This window comes from Crocodylus siamensis, chromosome 13 (assembly GCF_052110815.1).
Source record: "Crocodylus siamensis isolate JL-2025a chromosome 13, ASM5211081v1, whole genome shotgun sequence".
NCBI lineage: Eukaryota > Metazoa > Chordata > Crocodylia > Crocodylidae > Crocodylus > Crocodylus siamensis.
Window position 1 is genome coordinate 9822222 of NC_143407.1, and position 16613 is coordinate 9838834.

General features: G+C 45.8%; 1 protein-coding gene and 1 long non-coding RNA gene across 8 annotated transcripts in view; one reads left to right on the plus strand and one right to left on the minus strand.

The window, feature by feature from the left end:
- The window catches only part of C13H6orf89 (chromosome 13 C6orf89 homolog), a 31747-nt gene extending 17535 nt beyond the window's left edge, over window positions 1–14212 (minus strand). The window contains exons 1-4 of one of the 5 annotated variants that reach the window (XM_090026456.1): window positions 14121–14198; window positions 13334–13380; window positions 10464–10671; window positions 6861–7026 (exon numbers count right to left, since the gene is read on the minus strand). In XM_090026456.1, the coding sequence (XP_089882582.1) occupies window positions 6861–7026; window positions 10464–10652 (355 nt within the window). In that variant the 5' untranslated portion in view covers window positions 10653–10671; window positions 13334–13380; window positions 14121–14198. The other 4 variants (XM_090026455.1, XM_090026457.1, XM_090026454.1 and 1 more) reach the window with 4 other exon arrangements.
- A 31-nt stretch (window positions 14213–14243) lies between these two features.
- Window positions 14244–16613, plus strand: part of LOC149853869 (uncharacterized) — a 64087-nt gene continuing 61717 nt past the window's right edge. For 2 of the 3 annotated variants that reach the window (XR_016439030.1, XR_016439032.1), the window contains exons 1-2: window positions 14244–14861; window positions 16289–16402. This is a non-coding gene — a long non-coding RNA (uncharacterized LOC149853869). The remainder of the gene's footprint in view (window positions 14862–16288; window positions 16403–16613) is intronic. The other variant, XR_016439031.1, reaches the window with a different exon arrangement.

Sequence of the window (16613 nt, forward strand, 5' to 3'; positions counted from 1 at the left end):
TGCCCAACACAAACAGGATGCCAGCACTGGGCACTTCTGCTACATCTAGGGATCCCAAAATATGTGTTAAGCTTAACGTCCTCAAGAGGTGGGTGTTATGTATAGGTGTGGCACATCTGTGGCTTTCCATGAAAACCTTCGGCAATGAATGCACAAATTGCTGGCTCTGAAGGAAGAGAGAAAATACACACACACACACACACACACTCTGGAGTCTTCAAAATGCAAAAAACAAAGAAAGTTTTCTGCATTCCAGGTTCCCACAATTATCTGGAGCTAGTTTACTGTCAGCAATTTCAAATAAACAAACCACTGCCTGAATGTGAGCCAAAGCAAAGCTGCAAAGCTTTGTATAAAACCCAATCTACACCGCCCTTCCCCACTAAGCCAGACTGACTTTTTTGTCTTTACATGAGCCAACATGTGCATCTGTTATTAGGTCTCAGGTTATACTGCGCAAGGGTTGTTTACAATGAAGTTCAGATCAACTGGCAGCTACAACAGGATTCAGAGGGGACCTTGTGTACAGCCCTATGGTTCCTGCTAATCTCGTCTAATAGCTTATCTTCCTGTTATGAAGCGGCAAAGAAAAAGGGTCCCTATGCAGCAGACGCTTTTTGCTGGGGGTCAAAAGGAAAATCATCACTCTCTCTCTCACCAAGTTGTGGGAGATGGTAGAGAGGAAGGACAATCCAGGGGGTAGAGCAGGACAGTTCGGAGGCCTGGGCCAAGGGAGACTAGGGTTCAAGTCCTGATTCACTTCAGATATGTAGGCAAGTGAACTGAAACTGTATTTCTTAACCAAAGGGCTGCAGAAATGCCTGAGAGGGCAGAAGGGTAGGAGGAAGAGAAAGGCTCACTGCTCTCTCACCCCAGGACATTCCCACAGCACCACAGAAGTCTGTTGCTCCACGACACTAACTCCTTATGTAAGTATTGCTCCTCCTCCTAATCTGGGCAGAATCCCCTTCACATCTGATGCACCAAAAACAGGATTAGGAGGTTATTTTACCGTGATAGCAGCAATGCAGGACTTCCCTCTTATTTCAAGGGAGGCTGCTTTACCATCACATGACACGTAGATACAAGATCTGTTAAAAGGAGTAGCTGGTGGTGAACCTGCTGATAAATGAGTAAAACTAGCCTCCCCATTACTTTGAACACAGATAATAACCCCTGAGATTTTCAATAGCAATTTCCTGAGGCTTAGAATTTGAAACAGGAAAAAAAAAAAGAAAACACTCTTTGGCCGTGTCAAAATAATTCAGGAAAAAAACCTGATGGTTCTTAAGGGAAAAAGAAAGGACTGGAAATAAGCACTGCACTTTACATTTTAGTGTGATGATCAAAATGTAAAGCAGGAAATACATGCCCAGACATAAAGCTGTCATGGCAAACTGGGTGGCTTTGGAGACAGAATGCAGGTGATAGACTCTCACCCTTCCAGTTTACTAGTTCAAATCCAGCCATGGCAAGTTGTGATGGAAAGCTTGTAACACATGAACGGTGTCCGGAGCTCAATGTGAAGTGAGTTTCTAGGGTCTCAGCCCACTTCTCAGAGGTCCATGTCATTAAAATGTTGACCCTAACTAGCCCTCTCGTTGGCAACCTCAGTAGAGTGACCAAGGACAGAGTAGGCCATGGATGAGGGGCTATCCAGTTCCCCTGGGAGTGTTCCCTCCAGGGCAGACATGAGGCTAGTGTGCAGAAAGCAGGTATTGCCATTGCCTGTTCTACATCTCTTTACTGGCAGGAGTTAAGCTATTCAGGGCTGTCAGTCTGCTACTTAAATTCACATTTAAAGAATAGGAATGCCAGAAACATGCATTTATTTTGATGGGAATAGAGGAAAGGATCCAAAGGAGATCCAGCTGGTCAGTCTGTCTAGCTACTTGATATCATATTCTTCATAGTGACATTGGGGCCAAAAAGTCCCTGTGCAAAGCAGCTTTCTGTTTAGAGTACATACATGGCCCCGGTAAAATCTGACCGCCCCACAGCCTTCACCACATTTATCTTCATAACGCTCTTGCAAAACAGGGCAGTGCTCTTCAATATGAGAAGACAGTTTAAGAAACCTGCTCAAGGTGACACAAGAAACCTATTACAGAGCAAGGATCATAAGGCAGTCAAGGTCTGGTCCAGCACCCTACCTACCTACAATCTTTCCCCTTTGAAATGGACTAACCCCCCTCACCCACCATGTACGTAGCTGCCCTTTACCCCGTATGATTTTTTTTTTCTTCACATTATTTGGTCTCAATACAGATAACAAAACAACCCAGGCCCTAGAGCTCTCCTGTCAAGCTCCTGAGAACATGTGCTACATAGGGGTCCTGAGCCAAGTCTACCCAATCGATCCAGCCGTCTTGTGCTGGGCAGACTTCTTCTTTGCTTCACGGGAAGTGCAATGTGACCAAGGGCCGGTACTCGCTCGCTCGCACATTTGCTGTATAAACCCGTTGGCTCAATTAGAGAAAATGCAAAACACATTTCTGCAGAACTTTTACCCAACCAATGGGACTTCAGCTGCCAACACTGGGAAAACATCTTTGAGTAAGTCAGACAGACATAAGTTAAGGAGGGTGAGGACATAACTTGGGACTTGAGGGTGTGGGGTGGTGAGGAAAGGGTACACATGAAAAGGAAACTTAAATTTGCGTCCAGCCCTGCAAACAACCCATCAGGCACTGTCATGTGTCTGTGCACTCAGTCTCATTTTTGGTAGACAAATGCAGACCCTACCATCCTCACAGGCACCATCATGGGTGGCCTCTGTATTGAAATTAAAGGTTACACAGGATAGGAAGTGCTGCTGTGTTTACTACGCTGCTGGAGTTGATGCTGCTCTTCACAGTAATAAACACCGGCATTACTCTGTAATAAACTTACTCTATGGTAATGAGCAGACACATGATCAGCTCACACAACCCAGCTGCTTGATTGCTGGGTGGTAGAAGAACTGGTTTACATTAAGCAAACAGCTGCCCACCAAGGTGAGGGTGACTAGGGATGCAGACACCCAACTAGTACAGAAATGAAGTTTACACTGGTGTACAGTCAGCCCTTGCTTTCTGAAGGTAACTTTATCACAGTGACTCACGGTGGAGTAAAGCTGTGGATTGTAAGTCTGCCCTGTTTTTAACCTAAAGTCAAATTAATCCAAAGTAAACATGTCGTGTCCATGCAGGAGACAGTCATACCTGCCTTGGATCAGTGAAGGACTGCTTTCAGACATCGACATGTGGGATTTGAGCCCGTGTCCAGGCAAGAAGGGCTCTGCATGTCATTAGTAGTCTTCTCGGAAATGAACTCACTCTACCCACCTTTACATTAAAGAAGGAAGCTGGCTTTGCAGAACTGGGCCCTTGTTTGGTTTCTGTCTCTCTTGCTTTCAACATTTTTTTTTTGCTGTCTCTCCACATAACTTCTCCTTTTATACCACTCTGCAGCAAACACCTTATTTTTGCCTTTAAGACCATCATAATTTACAGTCACAAAAACAAGTGGCACAACAAACTCAGCACTATGACCGCTTGCAGGATGCAGGGTGATAAAGTTGGAACAGTGAGAACATGGTGTTTGTCATCAGGACATGTTGCAAGTCTAACCTGTAAGACATCCAACAGCCTTCCAAACCAGAAAACTGGCAGGGAAAAGAACCACTGGCTTATCTGCTGCACCACCAAATTATTATTTCAGTAGCCCAAAGGTGTCAAACACACAGCCCCACAGCCTACTGCCCCGCCACTGCCAGAGCGTATGGTCACTTGGTCTGAGACCACCAGTCCTGCTGCTACTGTTGCTGGCCCCACAGATCCAGCACAGGGTATGGGATGAGTTTGATAGCCCTGGAATAGCACCTAGAGGTCCTAATGAAGAGGTCCACTGTAACAGGCAGTGGACACACCCATACTAAGACACATTGCCAACCTAAACAGCCTGCAAGCAAAAAAGACAAGACAGGCAAAGGGTGGAGATGATTATCCCCAGTTTGAGACAGGGGAACTTGGCCCACGGGAATAAGTGCGTTGCCTGAGATAACACAAGGAAACCATGGCACAGCCAGCAACCAAACCCAGATCCCTTCACCCCACCAAAGCCTACTCCAGTGCATAAAACACTGAGCCTTCCTTCCTCCTTTGCCAGTGCAAAGCCTGCACAGTATGTCCTAGTATGTCAACAAGTCTAGTGATAAATGTTAAGGGAAACTACTTCCACTGCTGTGCTGGGTGATCTCTCAGTTTGACAGCTCTCATGGCATTTCCTCATATGTAGCTTGTATCCCCTCCCATTCTTCAAGTTCGTGCCACGTAATGACCCTAAATGATTCCTCTTCCTTGGCACTAGTATGCTTCAGATTCACACATACTGCTACTCTCCCTCTCCTGGCTGCTCTTCTACTTGTTAAGTCAAGCAATCCATAAGAAATGAGGTTTAAGAGGGCTGCTAGTCATTTCTGTAATGTACTGAAGTTATGAAGCAATAAAAACATCAAATGAAAGGATTTCCCAGACACTGGGGCTCCCTGTGGAAGTGCCTGACAGGAATATTTTAGGTAATGCAGTGGGTTTCCTCTTGGTCAAACCAGGGTAAATGTTATACTTTTTTTTCTCCAGTTTTGGTGCATCCTGGGCTCTGTTTGCAGCCCAGATGCTGACACAGCAGCAGCCTTCACTCCCTGTTATTATGGGTCCTATTTAGATGGTATAGAGATCATGACTAAGACAACAGTGAACTATGTTATTAAAAGAACAACTGAGCAGGAAAGTGGAAGCTGGGAATGTTTAAGTGATCCAGATCCCAGGCAGCAGTGAGTCAGCACCTCTCAGGCAGGGAGGAGTCAGAGCGGGTCCCGCAGCACCGCTCTTCTTGCAGGCCATGAAACTGGGTGCTATGACATTTAAAAAAAAAAAAAGCCTCCAAAAAGGCACCAGTCCCACCATGCTCCAAATCCACAAAGCCACAAGGGTTCACCCCCAATCTTTACTTCCTTCCTCTCCCCACATCTACACTCTGGCTTCTCCCCACCCCAAGTTCCTGAAATCCATAGAGAGTTGGGGCAATGTATAAGAACTGAGCAACCTTCTCTCCCACCTTCACAGACCCAGATATTTCCTATTCCCCTTGGATACTTCCCAACCTCCTCCCATTCAGCCCTCTCTCACATTAAGACTGTGGACCTGAAGCCAATTGCTGTTGACTTCAACAGGAACCAAACTGAAGCTGCTCCTCTTCCTTCAAGACTTTTCACAATCCCAGCAATGGGAAAGGCTCCTCAGTAGCCTTTCCCCACTCGAGAAAACCTGTGATGCACAAGTTGCATGTTTACAAAATACTGTGGCATCTTACTAACTAGATCATTTTAAGCAGAAAGCAGGGTAGTATAAAACTAACTAGGTTCAGAGAGGCATGAGCTTTCATAGGCTACAGCCTATGTCATCATAGCTCACACCTCTCTGAACAAGTTAACCTATAAGGTGCCACGCTGCCATGACTTCTGCCTAACACAACTAACTACTTTTCTCTAGACCATGTTAAAATATTAGAAGTGCAGAATTATCTGCTGTGGACATTTTACCACAGAAAGGAAGAGACATGTTTTATTAGCACCAATGGCATTTTAGTGACTTGTGTACACCACCCCCATCAATACCAAATGTAAATCAGGGCCTCTCCTCTACCCAGGTTTATTATTTTTGGCCCAAGAAATCTTAGTTTGCAAGCCAGGAAGTGAACAAAGGGGATACCCTGATCCACCCAAGTGTGCTTAGATCATAGTGCTCAAGCCAGTGGAACAAAGGGAGACACTCTGAGAAAACACAAGAAGGGAGCTAGCATTTCAACAGTGACCTTTTTAGCTGCCACAGGAAAAGTCAAAGCCTGAACAAGGAACTCTGACACAATGAAGCCCTGAAACTAAATATAAACTAGACTGCAGCAAGGACCTAAGTATTTGTTTTATGCTGGGTGGAGAGATGATCGATATCATGCCACCTTCTTCAACAGAAGAATTAAAAACGTTCGTATCACCATTACCAAAGTCTCAGGAAACAGTTTATCAACATTAGCACAGGAACCCACGCTATTTCCCACCTATTAGTTTGGGTTTGTGTACACCAACCTGCTTCTATTCTGGTAAGAACCCAGCACAAACTTTTCCATTGCTGTTCTTTCTGCCCCAGCATCACCATGGGATCAGGGCTCCAGCTACCCCATGCAAGGAGCTCTAAGTGACTTCAGTGAGAACACTACATGCAAAAACTACAGTGTTCTTCCAGAGTCTGTTCCCAGTGCGTCACTAAGGTAAGCTTCCTTTTTCTAAGTCAATCAGAATCACGTGCTGAAATTTCAAAACTCTTCCCACAACTGGCCTTTGACTCACAAAGTTACCCCCCCCTTCCTTAATCAAGAGTGAAAAGGCAGTATTTACAAAGAAATCTATCACGCTCCTCATTGTCCCCCTATCCTTGGCAACATAGGAGAACTTTACTCAGACGCTTAAAAAAGGGACATTGCTTCTTCAATCTGAACTTTTGTCCCACAGGGTTAAACGCCAGAAAGAGAGAACATGCAAGAAGGGATATGTGATTAAAAAGTAATAGAGAAAAATACACCCCAGTCTGTGCCTGTAAACTGGAAATTGCTTGTGGGTATTTCATTGGGGCTAATTTCATGCTCTAGCTGAAATGAAGGAAGTGATAAGACCAATTTTGGTGTCTCCATAGTAAAACATCTGTTAATTTGGGGGCAAGAGAAAGATTCAACCAGTATACACAGTTAAGTGTTTAACTTAGTGTTCACTGTCTTTCCTGTTTCAACGTATCTGGCATGTTACAGCAAAGAAATTATTTTCTTACTCTCCAGCATGTACTTCTTGGCAATGGGCAAAGACAGGAGCCGGATATGAACGATGAGGGAGCCCCAAGCTTGGGCTCTGGAGAGAGTGGTTTCAGGTGGCAAAGGGGTATATGGCTGGATTATGAAGTACACAATTAGCAAGACTAGCCCCAGGATAAGCAGGCCCTGTGAAAGAAAACAGACATGATTAATTATGCTATTATAAGCAAGCACATCTTCAGGATCACTTAAACAGTGATGCTAGTAACTCAGGGAACTAGAGCTTCTTCATTAATTGGAACTATATGAAAGTGAAACTAATCTACCTTCAAACAAAAATATTGGCAGACAGAAGGTTGTATTTTTAAAACACAACAATAGAGATATCCTATGCCAGGGGGCTGAGAAATATCTGAAAACAGTCCTGACCTGAATTCCTGCTGCCTAGCTAAATAATAAACTTGCATTTCCACAGCACCCCTTAGGCATGGCTTTTTAAAGTGCTTTGCAAACATTATCCAAGCCTCAAAACACTGGGGGAGTAGGCATGAGATACCTCAGCTGTGTTAAGCTCTAAATAAACCAGAGAGATTAGGTGACTTTTTTTAGAAGTCACGGTGAATCAAGAACCCAGCAACGGAAACTGGAATTCCCAATGCTCCGCTCTAACCATGAGACCGCCTGCCTAACTACACAGCATTTGTGCATTTCTAGGAGTGACAAACCTTGCCTCTCTTTGTCAAAAGAGAGTGGTTCAAAGAGAGTTGCAGAAGCAGTATTAAAATATTGCTGCATATAATTTGAATGGGAAATCTCTCATCATAAACATCTTGACCTCACCTATGGAATATTGCCCACAGTCCAGTAATATATTGTACCTATACTGCTGCTTTCAATCAAGGATCTTAAAGCGCTTTCCCAGCTTTAAGCAAAGAATCATAGAAAATGAGGCTTGGAAGGGACCTCAGGTGGTCACACCTAGTCCAACCCCCTGCTCCAAGCAGGATCAGCCCCAACTAGATTATCCCAGCTTTGTCTAGCTGGATCTTAAGAACCTCCAAGGATGGAGATTTCTGGGTTACCTGTTCCAGTGCTTTACTATCCTCTTAGTGAGAGAGTTTTTTCTAATATCCAACTTAAACTTCCCTTCCTGCAACTTCAGACCTTTGCTCCTTCCTTGTTCTGTCCTCTGCCACCACTGAGAAAAGTCTCGCTCCATCTTCTTTGGAACCACCCTTCAGGTAGCTGAAGGCTGCTATTAAACCCCCTCTCAGTCTTCTCTTGTCTAGACTAGATAAGCCCAGTTCCCTCAACCTCTCCTCACAAGTCATGTCCCCTAGCCCCTGAACCATTTTTGTTACCCTTTGCTAGACTCTCTCCAACTTAACCACATCCTTTCTGTAGCGGGGAGCACAAAACTTGACATAGTACTCCAGATGTGGCCTCACCAGTGCCTAATAGAGGGGAATAATCACTTCTCTTGACCTGCTGGCAACATACCTATCAATGCAGCCCAATATGCCATTAGCCTTCTTGGCAACAAGGGCACACTGTTGGCTCATATTCAACTTATTGTCCACTGTAACCCCCAGGTCCTTTTCTGCAGAGCTGCTCCCCAGCCAGTCAGCCCCCAGCCTGTACTGGTGCACGGGATTGTTCTGTCCCAAGTGCAGGACTCTGAACCTTATTGAACCCCATGAGATCCCTTTTGGTCCAGTCCTCCAATTTGTCTAGGTCTCTCTGAATCCTAACCCTACCCTCCAGCATATGTACTACTCCCCACAACTTGGTGTCATCTGATAACTTGCTGAGGGTGCACTCTATGCCATCTTCCAGGTCTTTGATGAAGACACTGAACAAAACTGGCCCTGGGTCTTCCACTCCACTTGATACTGCCTGCCTACTAGACATTAAGCCATTGACTATTACCCTCTGAGTCCAGTGATCCAGCCAGTTTTCTATCCACCTTACAGTCCATTTATCCACCCCATACTTCCTTAGCTTGCCTTCAAGAACGTTGTGGGAGACCGTATCAAAAACCTTGCTAAAGTCAAGGTATATCACATCCACTGATCTCCCCACATCTACAGAGCCAGTCATCTAGTCACAGAAGGCAATCAGGTTGGTCAGGCATGACTTGGTGAATCCATGCTGGCTGTTCCTAATCACCTTTTCCTCCAAGTGCTTAGAAATGGATTCCTTGAGAATGTGATCCATGATTGTTCCAGGGACTGAGATGAGGCTGATGGGTCTGTAGTTCCCTGGATCCCCCTTTTTCCCTTTCTTAAATATGGGCGCTAGATTAACCCTTTTCCAGTCATCCAGGATCTCTCCCAATCCCCATAAGCTTTCAAAAATGATAGCCAGAGGCTCTGCAATCATGTCAACCAACTCCTTTAGCACCCTCAGGTGCATCCCATCCAACCCCATGGATCTGTGTATGTCCAGCTTTTCTAAATAGTCCCTAACCTGGGTTTTTGGGTTTTTTTTTTTTTAACCAGTTGGCTGCTCACCTCCTCCCCAGACTGTGCTGCCTGGTACAGCAGTCTGGAAGCTGACCTTATCTGTGAAGACTTGAGGTGTACTGGGCACTTCAGCCTGCTCTGCATCCTCTGTTACTAGGTTGTTTCCCCCATTCAGTAAGGGACCCACACTTTTCCTCGTCCTCCTCTTGTTACTCACATACTTGTGGAAACCCTTCTTGTTACCCTTTACATCCCTTGCTAACCACAAGTCCAACTGTGCTCTGGCCTTTCTGACTTCATTCCTGCATGACTGAGCAATACTCTTATACTCCTCCCTAGTTGTTTGTCCAAGTTTCCACTTCTTATAAGCTTCTTTTTTGTGATTTAGTTTACTGAAGGAATCCCTGCTAAGCTAAGCTGAGCTGGTCTTCTGCCATACTTGCTAGTCTTCCTGCACATCGGGATGGCTTGTTCCTGCATTCTTAGCAAGGTTTCTTTAAATTACAGCCAGCTGTCTTGGACTCCTCTCCCCCTTAGACTGGCTTCCCAGAGGATCCTACCCATGGGTACCTTGAGCGAGTCAGAGTCTGTTTTTCTGAAGTCCACGTCCTTGCTTTGCTGCTCTCCTTCCCTCCTTTCCTCAAGAGCCTGAAATCAAGGATCCTGGCAGCACACCCATTCCACAGGCTTGAAGACAGATGCAGGGAGCTATAACTTGATATCAGGGATCTGTGACAGAGCCAGGCACAGAACCCAGATCTCTCAATTCTCATTCATGATCTTTGACCCAAGGCTGCCCTTCCTTGCTATTAAATCATGCTGGGACATCAGAGGTTCATTGCAAGTGCTGACAGGGTTGAGTCTTAACCTTGAGAACTAGCCCCACATTCTGTTAAACATTTTAAGGGGAAGCTCATCTTTCAATTCACTGGGACAGAGCCAAAGTGCAGGCAACTTATCTTTTTGTTTAAACATTCTCACTGGGGAATAGGTGCAGGAAGATACAAGTGGCCATTTATAGTAAAATCAGACAGACTCATCAAGAAAATCATGGATAAATACACCATCAGGTAGTGGAAGAACTTCAAGCCCTCCAAAGGTACAGAGGGCAAAAAACACCCGTGTCATCCACCCGTGCATGTGTGAAAGACATTTTACCTTGCAAAGACCCATCAAATGAGGGTACCGTGGGGGTCCCCTTTGTGGCTCATTTTTCTCCAAGAGCTGCTTGACAAACTTCTCGATAGCTTTTTCTGACATTCCACATTGGTATCCAGTCTGTCTCACCAGGTCGATGGTCTCTGATAGCTTGTCATAAATGCTGGGTTCGCTGGCTGAAAGCTCCATGGCTTCCAGGGAACAATCCCTGTGGAAAGAATCAACAGTTAGGACCTCCACCTTTTAAAAGCCTCATGTGGGTAGCCCAAGGTTATCACTTCCAGAAAATCACAAGAGTTTATACCTCAAGGTGAAGAAGGAGGTTTCTTTTCAGCAGAGCTCTAAGGCTTATTGCTGCCAAAGAGCTAGTCTATTCAAACACAGAAGAACTAAATCTGGAAAATTAGCTGCAGCCCTTATCTTCTCAGTTGCTTCTACATCTCCTAGTGACCAGATGAGAAAAGCAGCTCTATCCCCATTGACATTAAAGGACACTAGGCAGATAATAAAGGAAAACAGCTAGGATTTTAAGCTGGTATAAATGGATACCAATTTACTGAAATCAATATATTACATCCAGTTACCTCAGTTGAAAATCTGGCCCTTAAAAGCTCATTGGGAGTTATCACCAACAATACACAAGCCAGAGAGCGTGTGTACTCTTTTCATGGGTTATAGCTTTTGAATCATTCACTTTAACAAGGTTCATCTTTTGTTCAGTACATTCCTTATCCTTCTTGGTTATTTCTAAAAAGACGTGTGAGTGGGAAACTGGGGGGGGGAGGCGGGCGGGGGGGGCGGTGTCAAGATTTGATACTTTAAATGCTTGCAATGTAATGTCAAGGCCAGCTGACTGCTGGGTACCGGCAATGTGAAAGCAAGCTGCAAGCATGAGAGGCTTTTAGTGTTAAGCTTCAAGTTGGCTTCCAGGTTGTTAGCATACAGCAACCCAACACAACTAAGTACCGCACTGAGACACATGTCATAAATACCAGACAGACACAGTATGGCTTTTGCTGGCAACTTATTTCCCCCTGTGCAGTTTCAATGGGGAAGCTTGTGACAACAGATCTGTGTAACATAAGCTATGATTAGCATCAGGATGCGAGGCAGTAAGTTTATTCCTCCACACCCCACCAGTTTCTCATCAGGGAAAATTCTTGCAACTTAAACATGTTATGGTTAGAGAAAGATGCAAGGAAGCAAAAAGGCAGCTGGAATGATGAAAGTCCCATCATTACAGAGATACCAGGAACTAGATGGGACAAATCAGTGGCAAATACCTTGCACTGGTTAGGGAAGAGAATGAATGTGAGATTTTCCCTTACCTCTTGCTTTTGAGCTGTAGATAAAAGGATTTTCCCCAAGCTGAGACAACCAAAAGCCTTTTTAGAGAGAAAATGCAATTACACCCAGCCCCGCATGCAGGCTCCTGACCTGCATGTAAAAATCTAGCCTGCTGCATCCAACCCAAGGCTGAAAATGGAAACTAGAGCAAAAGCAAGGCTGGTGTGCAAACGCTACTCAACAGCAAGCGCAGATCAAGCACACTGCCTGCTAAATTCCTCCTTTGATTCTGCTCAGTCTATTACAGTGAGAAGAGTACACACAGCTATTATACATGAACTCTCTGCACCAGTCTGTCAACACATCCAGTCTGCTAAAAGCACAGATAAGTTTGCTCCCTCAAGGACAGGCTGCCAAAGGGCTGTATAACATACAAACGTAACATCTAATATCAACTCATTTCAATTACACCTCCCCTATCAAAAACAGCAGCAACCATAAATCAAGAAATCATGCTTTCGTGTTAAAATCCTGTAGGCTCTTCAACAATTAACCTGCAAACTAGTTTGTTAGCTTTTGAGATTAACTAGACTCAACAACCCTAATTAGAAATACTAACCAGAGTAACATCAATTAAAAAATAAGAGCAAACCGATGGAATGAGGTATGCACTATGGCTGTACTGCCAGGTTGCTTTCCTTCCCCTCACATTACAACCGCCATCCTTTATCTATTTATGGCCTGATCATGCAGACTCACTGCTAGCCGCACATCTTCCTATCAGAGTCCTACTGTTGAGAAGCAAGCACGCACACCGTCGGATTGAAGACTACAAACTCTCTAAGGCAGGTACCTTTTACAAAACAAGAGAGCACTTGGCACACACAAGACTTCAGAAAATTAGGATGCTTTACCAACTCTCTTATGCACATGATAGAGTGATTCAGGGGTTGGCAATGTTTTTGGGCAGAGTGTCAAAAACACCCACAACCTCAACTTGTAGGATGTTAGTGTGCTGGGGCAGATGGCCGGGGAGCCACCAGGGGCCTGATCCTTGTTGGGGCAGTGCAGCTCCGACCCCTTCCCTGCTGTCTCTTCTGATGCACATGTGCGAAGCAAAATGCCTTTGTGTGCCACACTGGCACCAGTGCCAGGGTCTGCCTACGCCTGCACTGATTCATAAAGTAAGCAAGAGGCAGTAGTGGATTGGTTTTGCACCAACTTTAACGATGGTCTGTTTGCCTGGCTGGATCCTCAATGACAGGCTGGCTAAAGAGACTGAAAAGTTACCTAGCTTCTCAGTAACTCAAGCTTGAGTCTCTCTCATGCAGGACTCCAGGAGTTTGATGCAAAGGTCTGTAACCTCAAGGGCTTATTCTAGCAGCTGCTTACAGCCATTCCACTTACAACAGCCAGAGCAACACGACCACACACAAGCCACTTTCCCCCTTGCCCTAGCAGCAGCAGCAGCAGCTTGCTAGTGCCCAGTGCAATTTCTCTCCAGCCCCATCTGGATTGCTAGACAGCTCTCATAGCCGTGGCACTCGAAGGGAACCCCTTGAATCACAAACACCTCTTTTTACCTCTACAGGCTTGGCCACGTGAAGCCTATGAGATGTACTCCAGGCACCTATAGAAACACAAGGGGAAAAATGAATCTGCTGGAAGATAAAAGCCTTTCCCCATGTGATTATTTTCTTTTTTTGTTTCAGGGGCAAAAAACCCCACCTTTCTAGAAAGCAACTAATCCTTGGCCTGCACATGGGCGCAACGGACCAGTCGCTTAGGAAAGGAGAAACATTTACTCTTTCCCCTTATGCCTGAAGAGGTGTCTACAGATGAATGCTGCAGACACCAAGTCTTCAGTGGCTCAAGCGCTACTTTGAGGGCAGACGGGCTCTTCCTTTTCATGGCTGGACAGCCACGCGTCTGCCATGACTCAGCTGGTGGGGCCTGTCTACATTCATGGTGCCATGCGATCATGCTATAAATGGGTTTTCATGGCTTGGCAACTATTAACTTGGCAGGTGCGCCCCAGTTACACGCATGGAACTATCTGATTGTGCTAAAATGGGTTTTCATGGCTAGACAGCCACGGACTCGGCAGGTGCACCCTGTCTACATTTATAGCGTGACTGGACGGCGCTATGAATGACTTTTCCTGGCCCGACAGCTACGTGGCTGCCCCCACTCGGCAGGTGCGGCCCGTCTACATTCACAGCGCCACCCGACCGCGCTGTAAATGTAACGTGTGCCGGGGGGGTGTCATACAGCCCCGGGGTCGGCACCAGTCGAGGCCTGCGGGGAGGCTGCTCCGCCCTCCTGCCCCCAGGCCCTGCCCCGGCCCGCCCGCGGCCGCCGCCCCCTCACCCATCCACGCCGCACAGCGGCCGCGTCCGCCGCCTCCTCCTGCCCCCGCGGCCGGGCGGGGCGCGGCGCGGCGCGGCGCTTCCTGCTTCCGGGCCCAGGCCCCGCCCCCCGCCGAGCGCCCGGGGCCCGCCTCCCCCCCGTCGCGCCGTGTAGGCAGCTCGCGGCCCGGCTGGGGGAGAGGCGGGGCCCGCCGCGAGTGTCAGTAACGGCAAGGGAGCTGCATTAAAGATAAATACATGCCTAAAAAAACCTCTCAGGCCCCGGACGCGCGTGCACTACACACCGGTGTCATCGCGGGAAAGCTGACGGGGCCCCGCGCCGCGGCGGCAGGACGTTACAGTCGTGTGGAGAGTCGGTCTGAGAGGGTCAGCGCCCCGGGACGTGTTTCTGTGCGTCACATGAGCTTTTACATCGCATCCCCGGGAACTTTTCGGAAGGATTATAGGAGATATGTACATGAATGTGTATGCACACACCCTATAATCCTTACGACGTGTGTGTATGTATATATGCACGTGTCTGTGTATAGCTAGAGACATATGTATGTATAGATACACGTGTGTCTATATATGTATGTATATATACAGGCATACCTCGCTTTATTGCGCTTCGCAGATACTGCGTTTTTTACAAATTGAAGGTTTGTGGCAACCCTGCGTCGAGCAAGTCTATCGGCGCCATTTTTCCAACAGCATTTGCTCACTTCGCATTTTTTAAGCAATAAAGTATTTTTTAATTAAGGTATGTACATTTTTTTTTAGACATAATGCTATTGCACACTTAATAGACTATAGTATAAACATAACTTTTATATGCACTGGGAAACCAAAAAGTTTGTGTGACTCGCCTTATTGCGATATTTGCTTTATTGCGGTGGTCTGGAACCAAACCCGCGATATCTCTGAGGTATGCCTGTACGTGTGTATAGATATGTATGTACGTGTGTGTATGTGTGTATATCTATATGTGTGTGTACACACTTTTCAGAAGGATTATAGGGTGTGTGTATAGATATCTATAGATTGATATCTATATATTCTATCTATATATACACACACACTTTTCAGAAGGATTATAGAGTGTCCTCAGCCCACCTCACCCCGTCCTCATAATTCAGGGGAAGTGTGTATGAAGCTTCTGTCGCCCGCACTCTGCTTTTTGGCAGGTGCAGTCGCCCCACAGCTTTATTGGTCACCAGCCCTCTGGTCAGCACAAACTACTTTTGCTATCCCTATCTATACAGCATCCAGTTTTTATCGCTCCTAGTCTACGTAGCCCCTGAGCTCCCTCCTTGCTGTGATTTGGCAGTGCCCACCAGCTTCCCTTATCTGCTGCTTAAAACTCTCAGGGAATTGGCTACACCTACAAGTTGGAAAATCACAGCCTGCGTGAATCTCTTTTGCTTGTGATTCATGAGGAGGGTACCATAATTGGATCAGCCAGATGAGCCCTTGTGATGAATTACTTCCAGTCCATAATCAAAAATTAATTCTGAGTATATAGCTTTCTGTATAAAAGCACAGCCTGCAATGTCCGTTAATACCACACAAGTGCTAAGGGTGGTAGTCTGGTCGTTCTCTGTCCTATTGATACAAAACCCGGTGCCTTTATGGCCTCTATTTTTCTCTTGAAGAAAAAAACAGAGGCCATAAAAGCGCCAGGTTTCATATCAATAGAGGACAGAGTAGCAGAAAACGGGAATGTCCTCTGTGATGGCCACCCTAACAGGTGCAGAGGGCTGGTACTCACAGATTATTTGGTGTGCCTGCTGGTTAAATCTTTTAAAATTATATGGGATCTGATAGACTGGATGAGAGTTGAGCCTGGCTTTGTGTCTCAGATGGTGGCCAGCACCAGCTGCTTAGAGGAAGATATAAGGATGCTGCAGTGGGTAAACGTCACAATCTGTGTCCCACAGGTCTCATCCTGATTTATCATGGAGATTAGCAGGACCCATAATCATTAAATTAAATGTACTGTAATTTTTTTTTTTTTGCTGCCATTATTGAGGTCTTGGATTAACTCGATAGTCCAGGTATTTATACAATTATCCAATCATTTTTTAAGCTTGTTAAATTCTTTGCCTCAATTTCTGTGGGAGTGAGTTCTACAGTTTATGCTTTGTGAGAGGAAAGTATTTTATTGGTTTTGGATTTCCCTTCTTTTAGGGCCCCCACTTACGACATATGCAGAGAACTCTCTGTGGCCCCAAAGCAGAGCTCTCTGCACTGGCATTCAGGAGATCTCAGTTCCAAGTCACAGCTCTGCTAACAGCCTGCTGGGTAAGTCATGGCACCTCTTTTGTGCCTCAGCTGCACAACCTGTGAAATTGGCACTGTGATATCAAGCTGTTTTGTAATGCTGTTTTGAGTTTTCCAGACGCTATTTTAGAATTAGGCACTATTATTAGTTTGGCTTATATTTAATCAGCAAATGACAAGCTCACGTTAAATGGCAAAAGAGAGAAAATGTGGAAATCTGAGGTTAGATAGC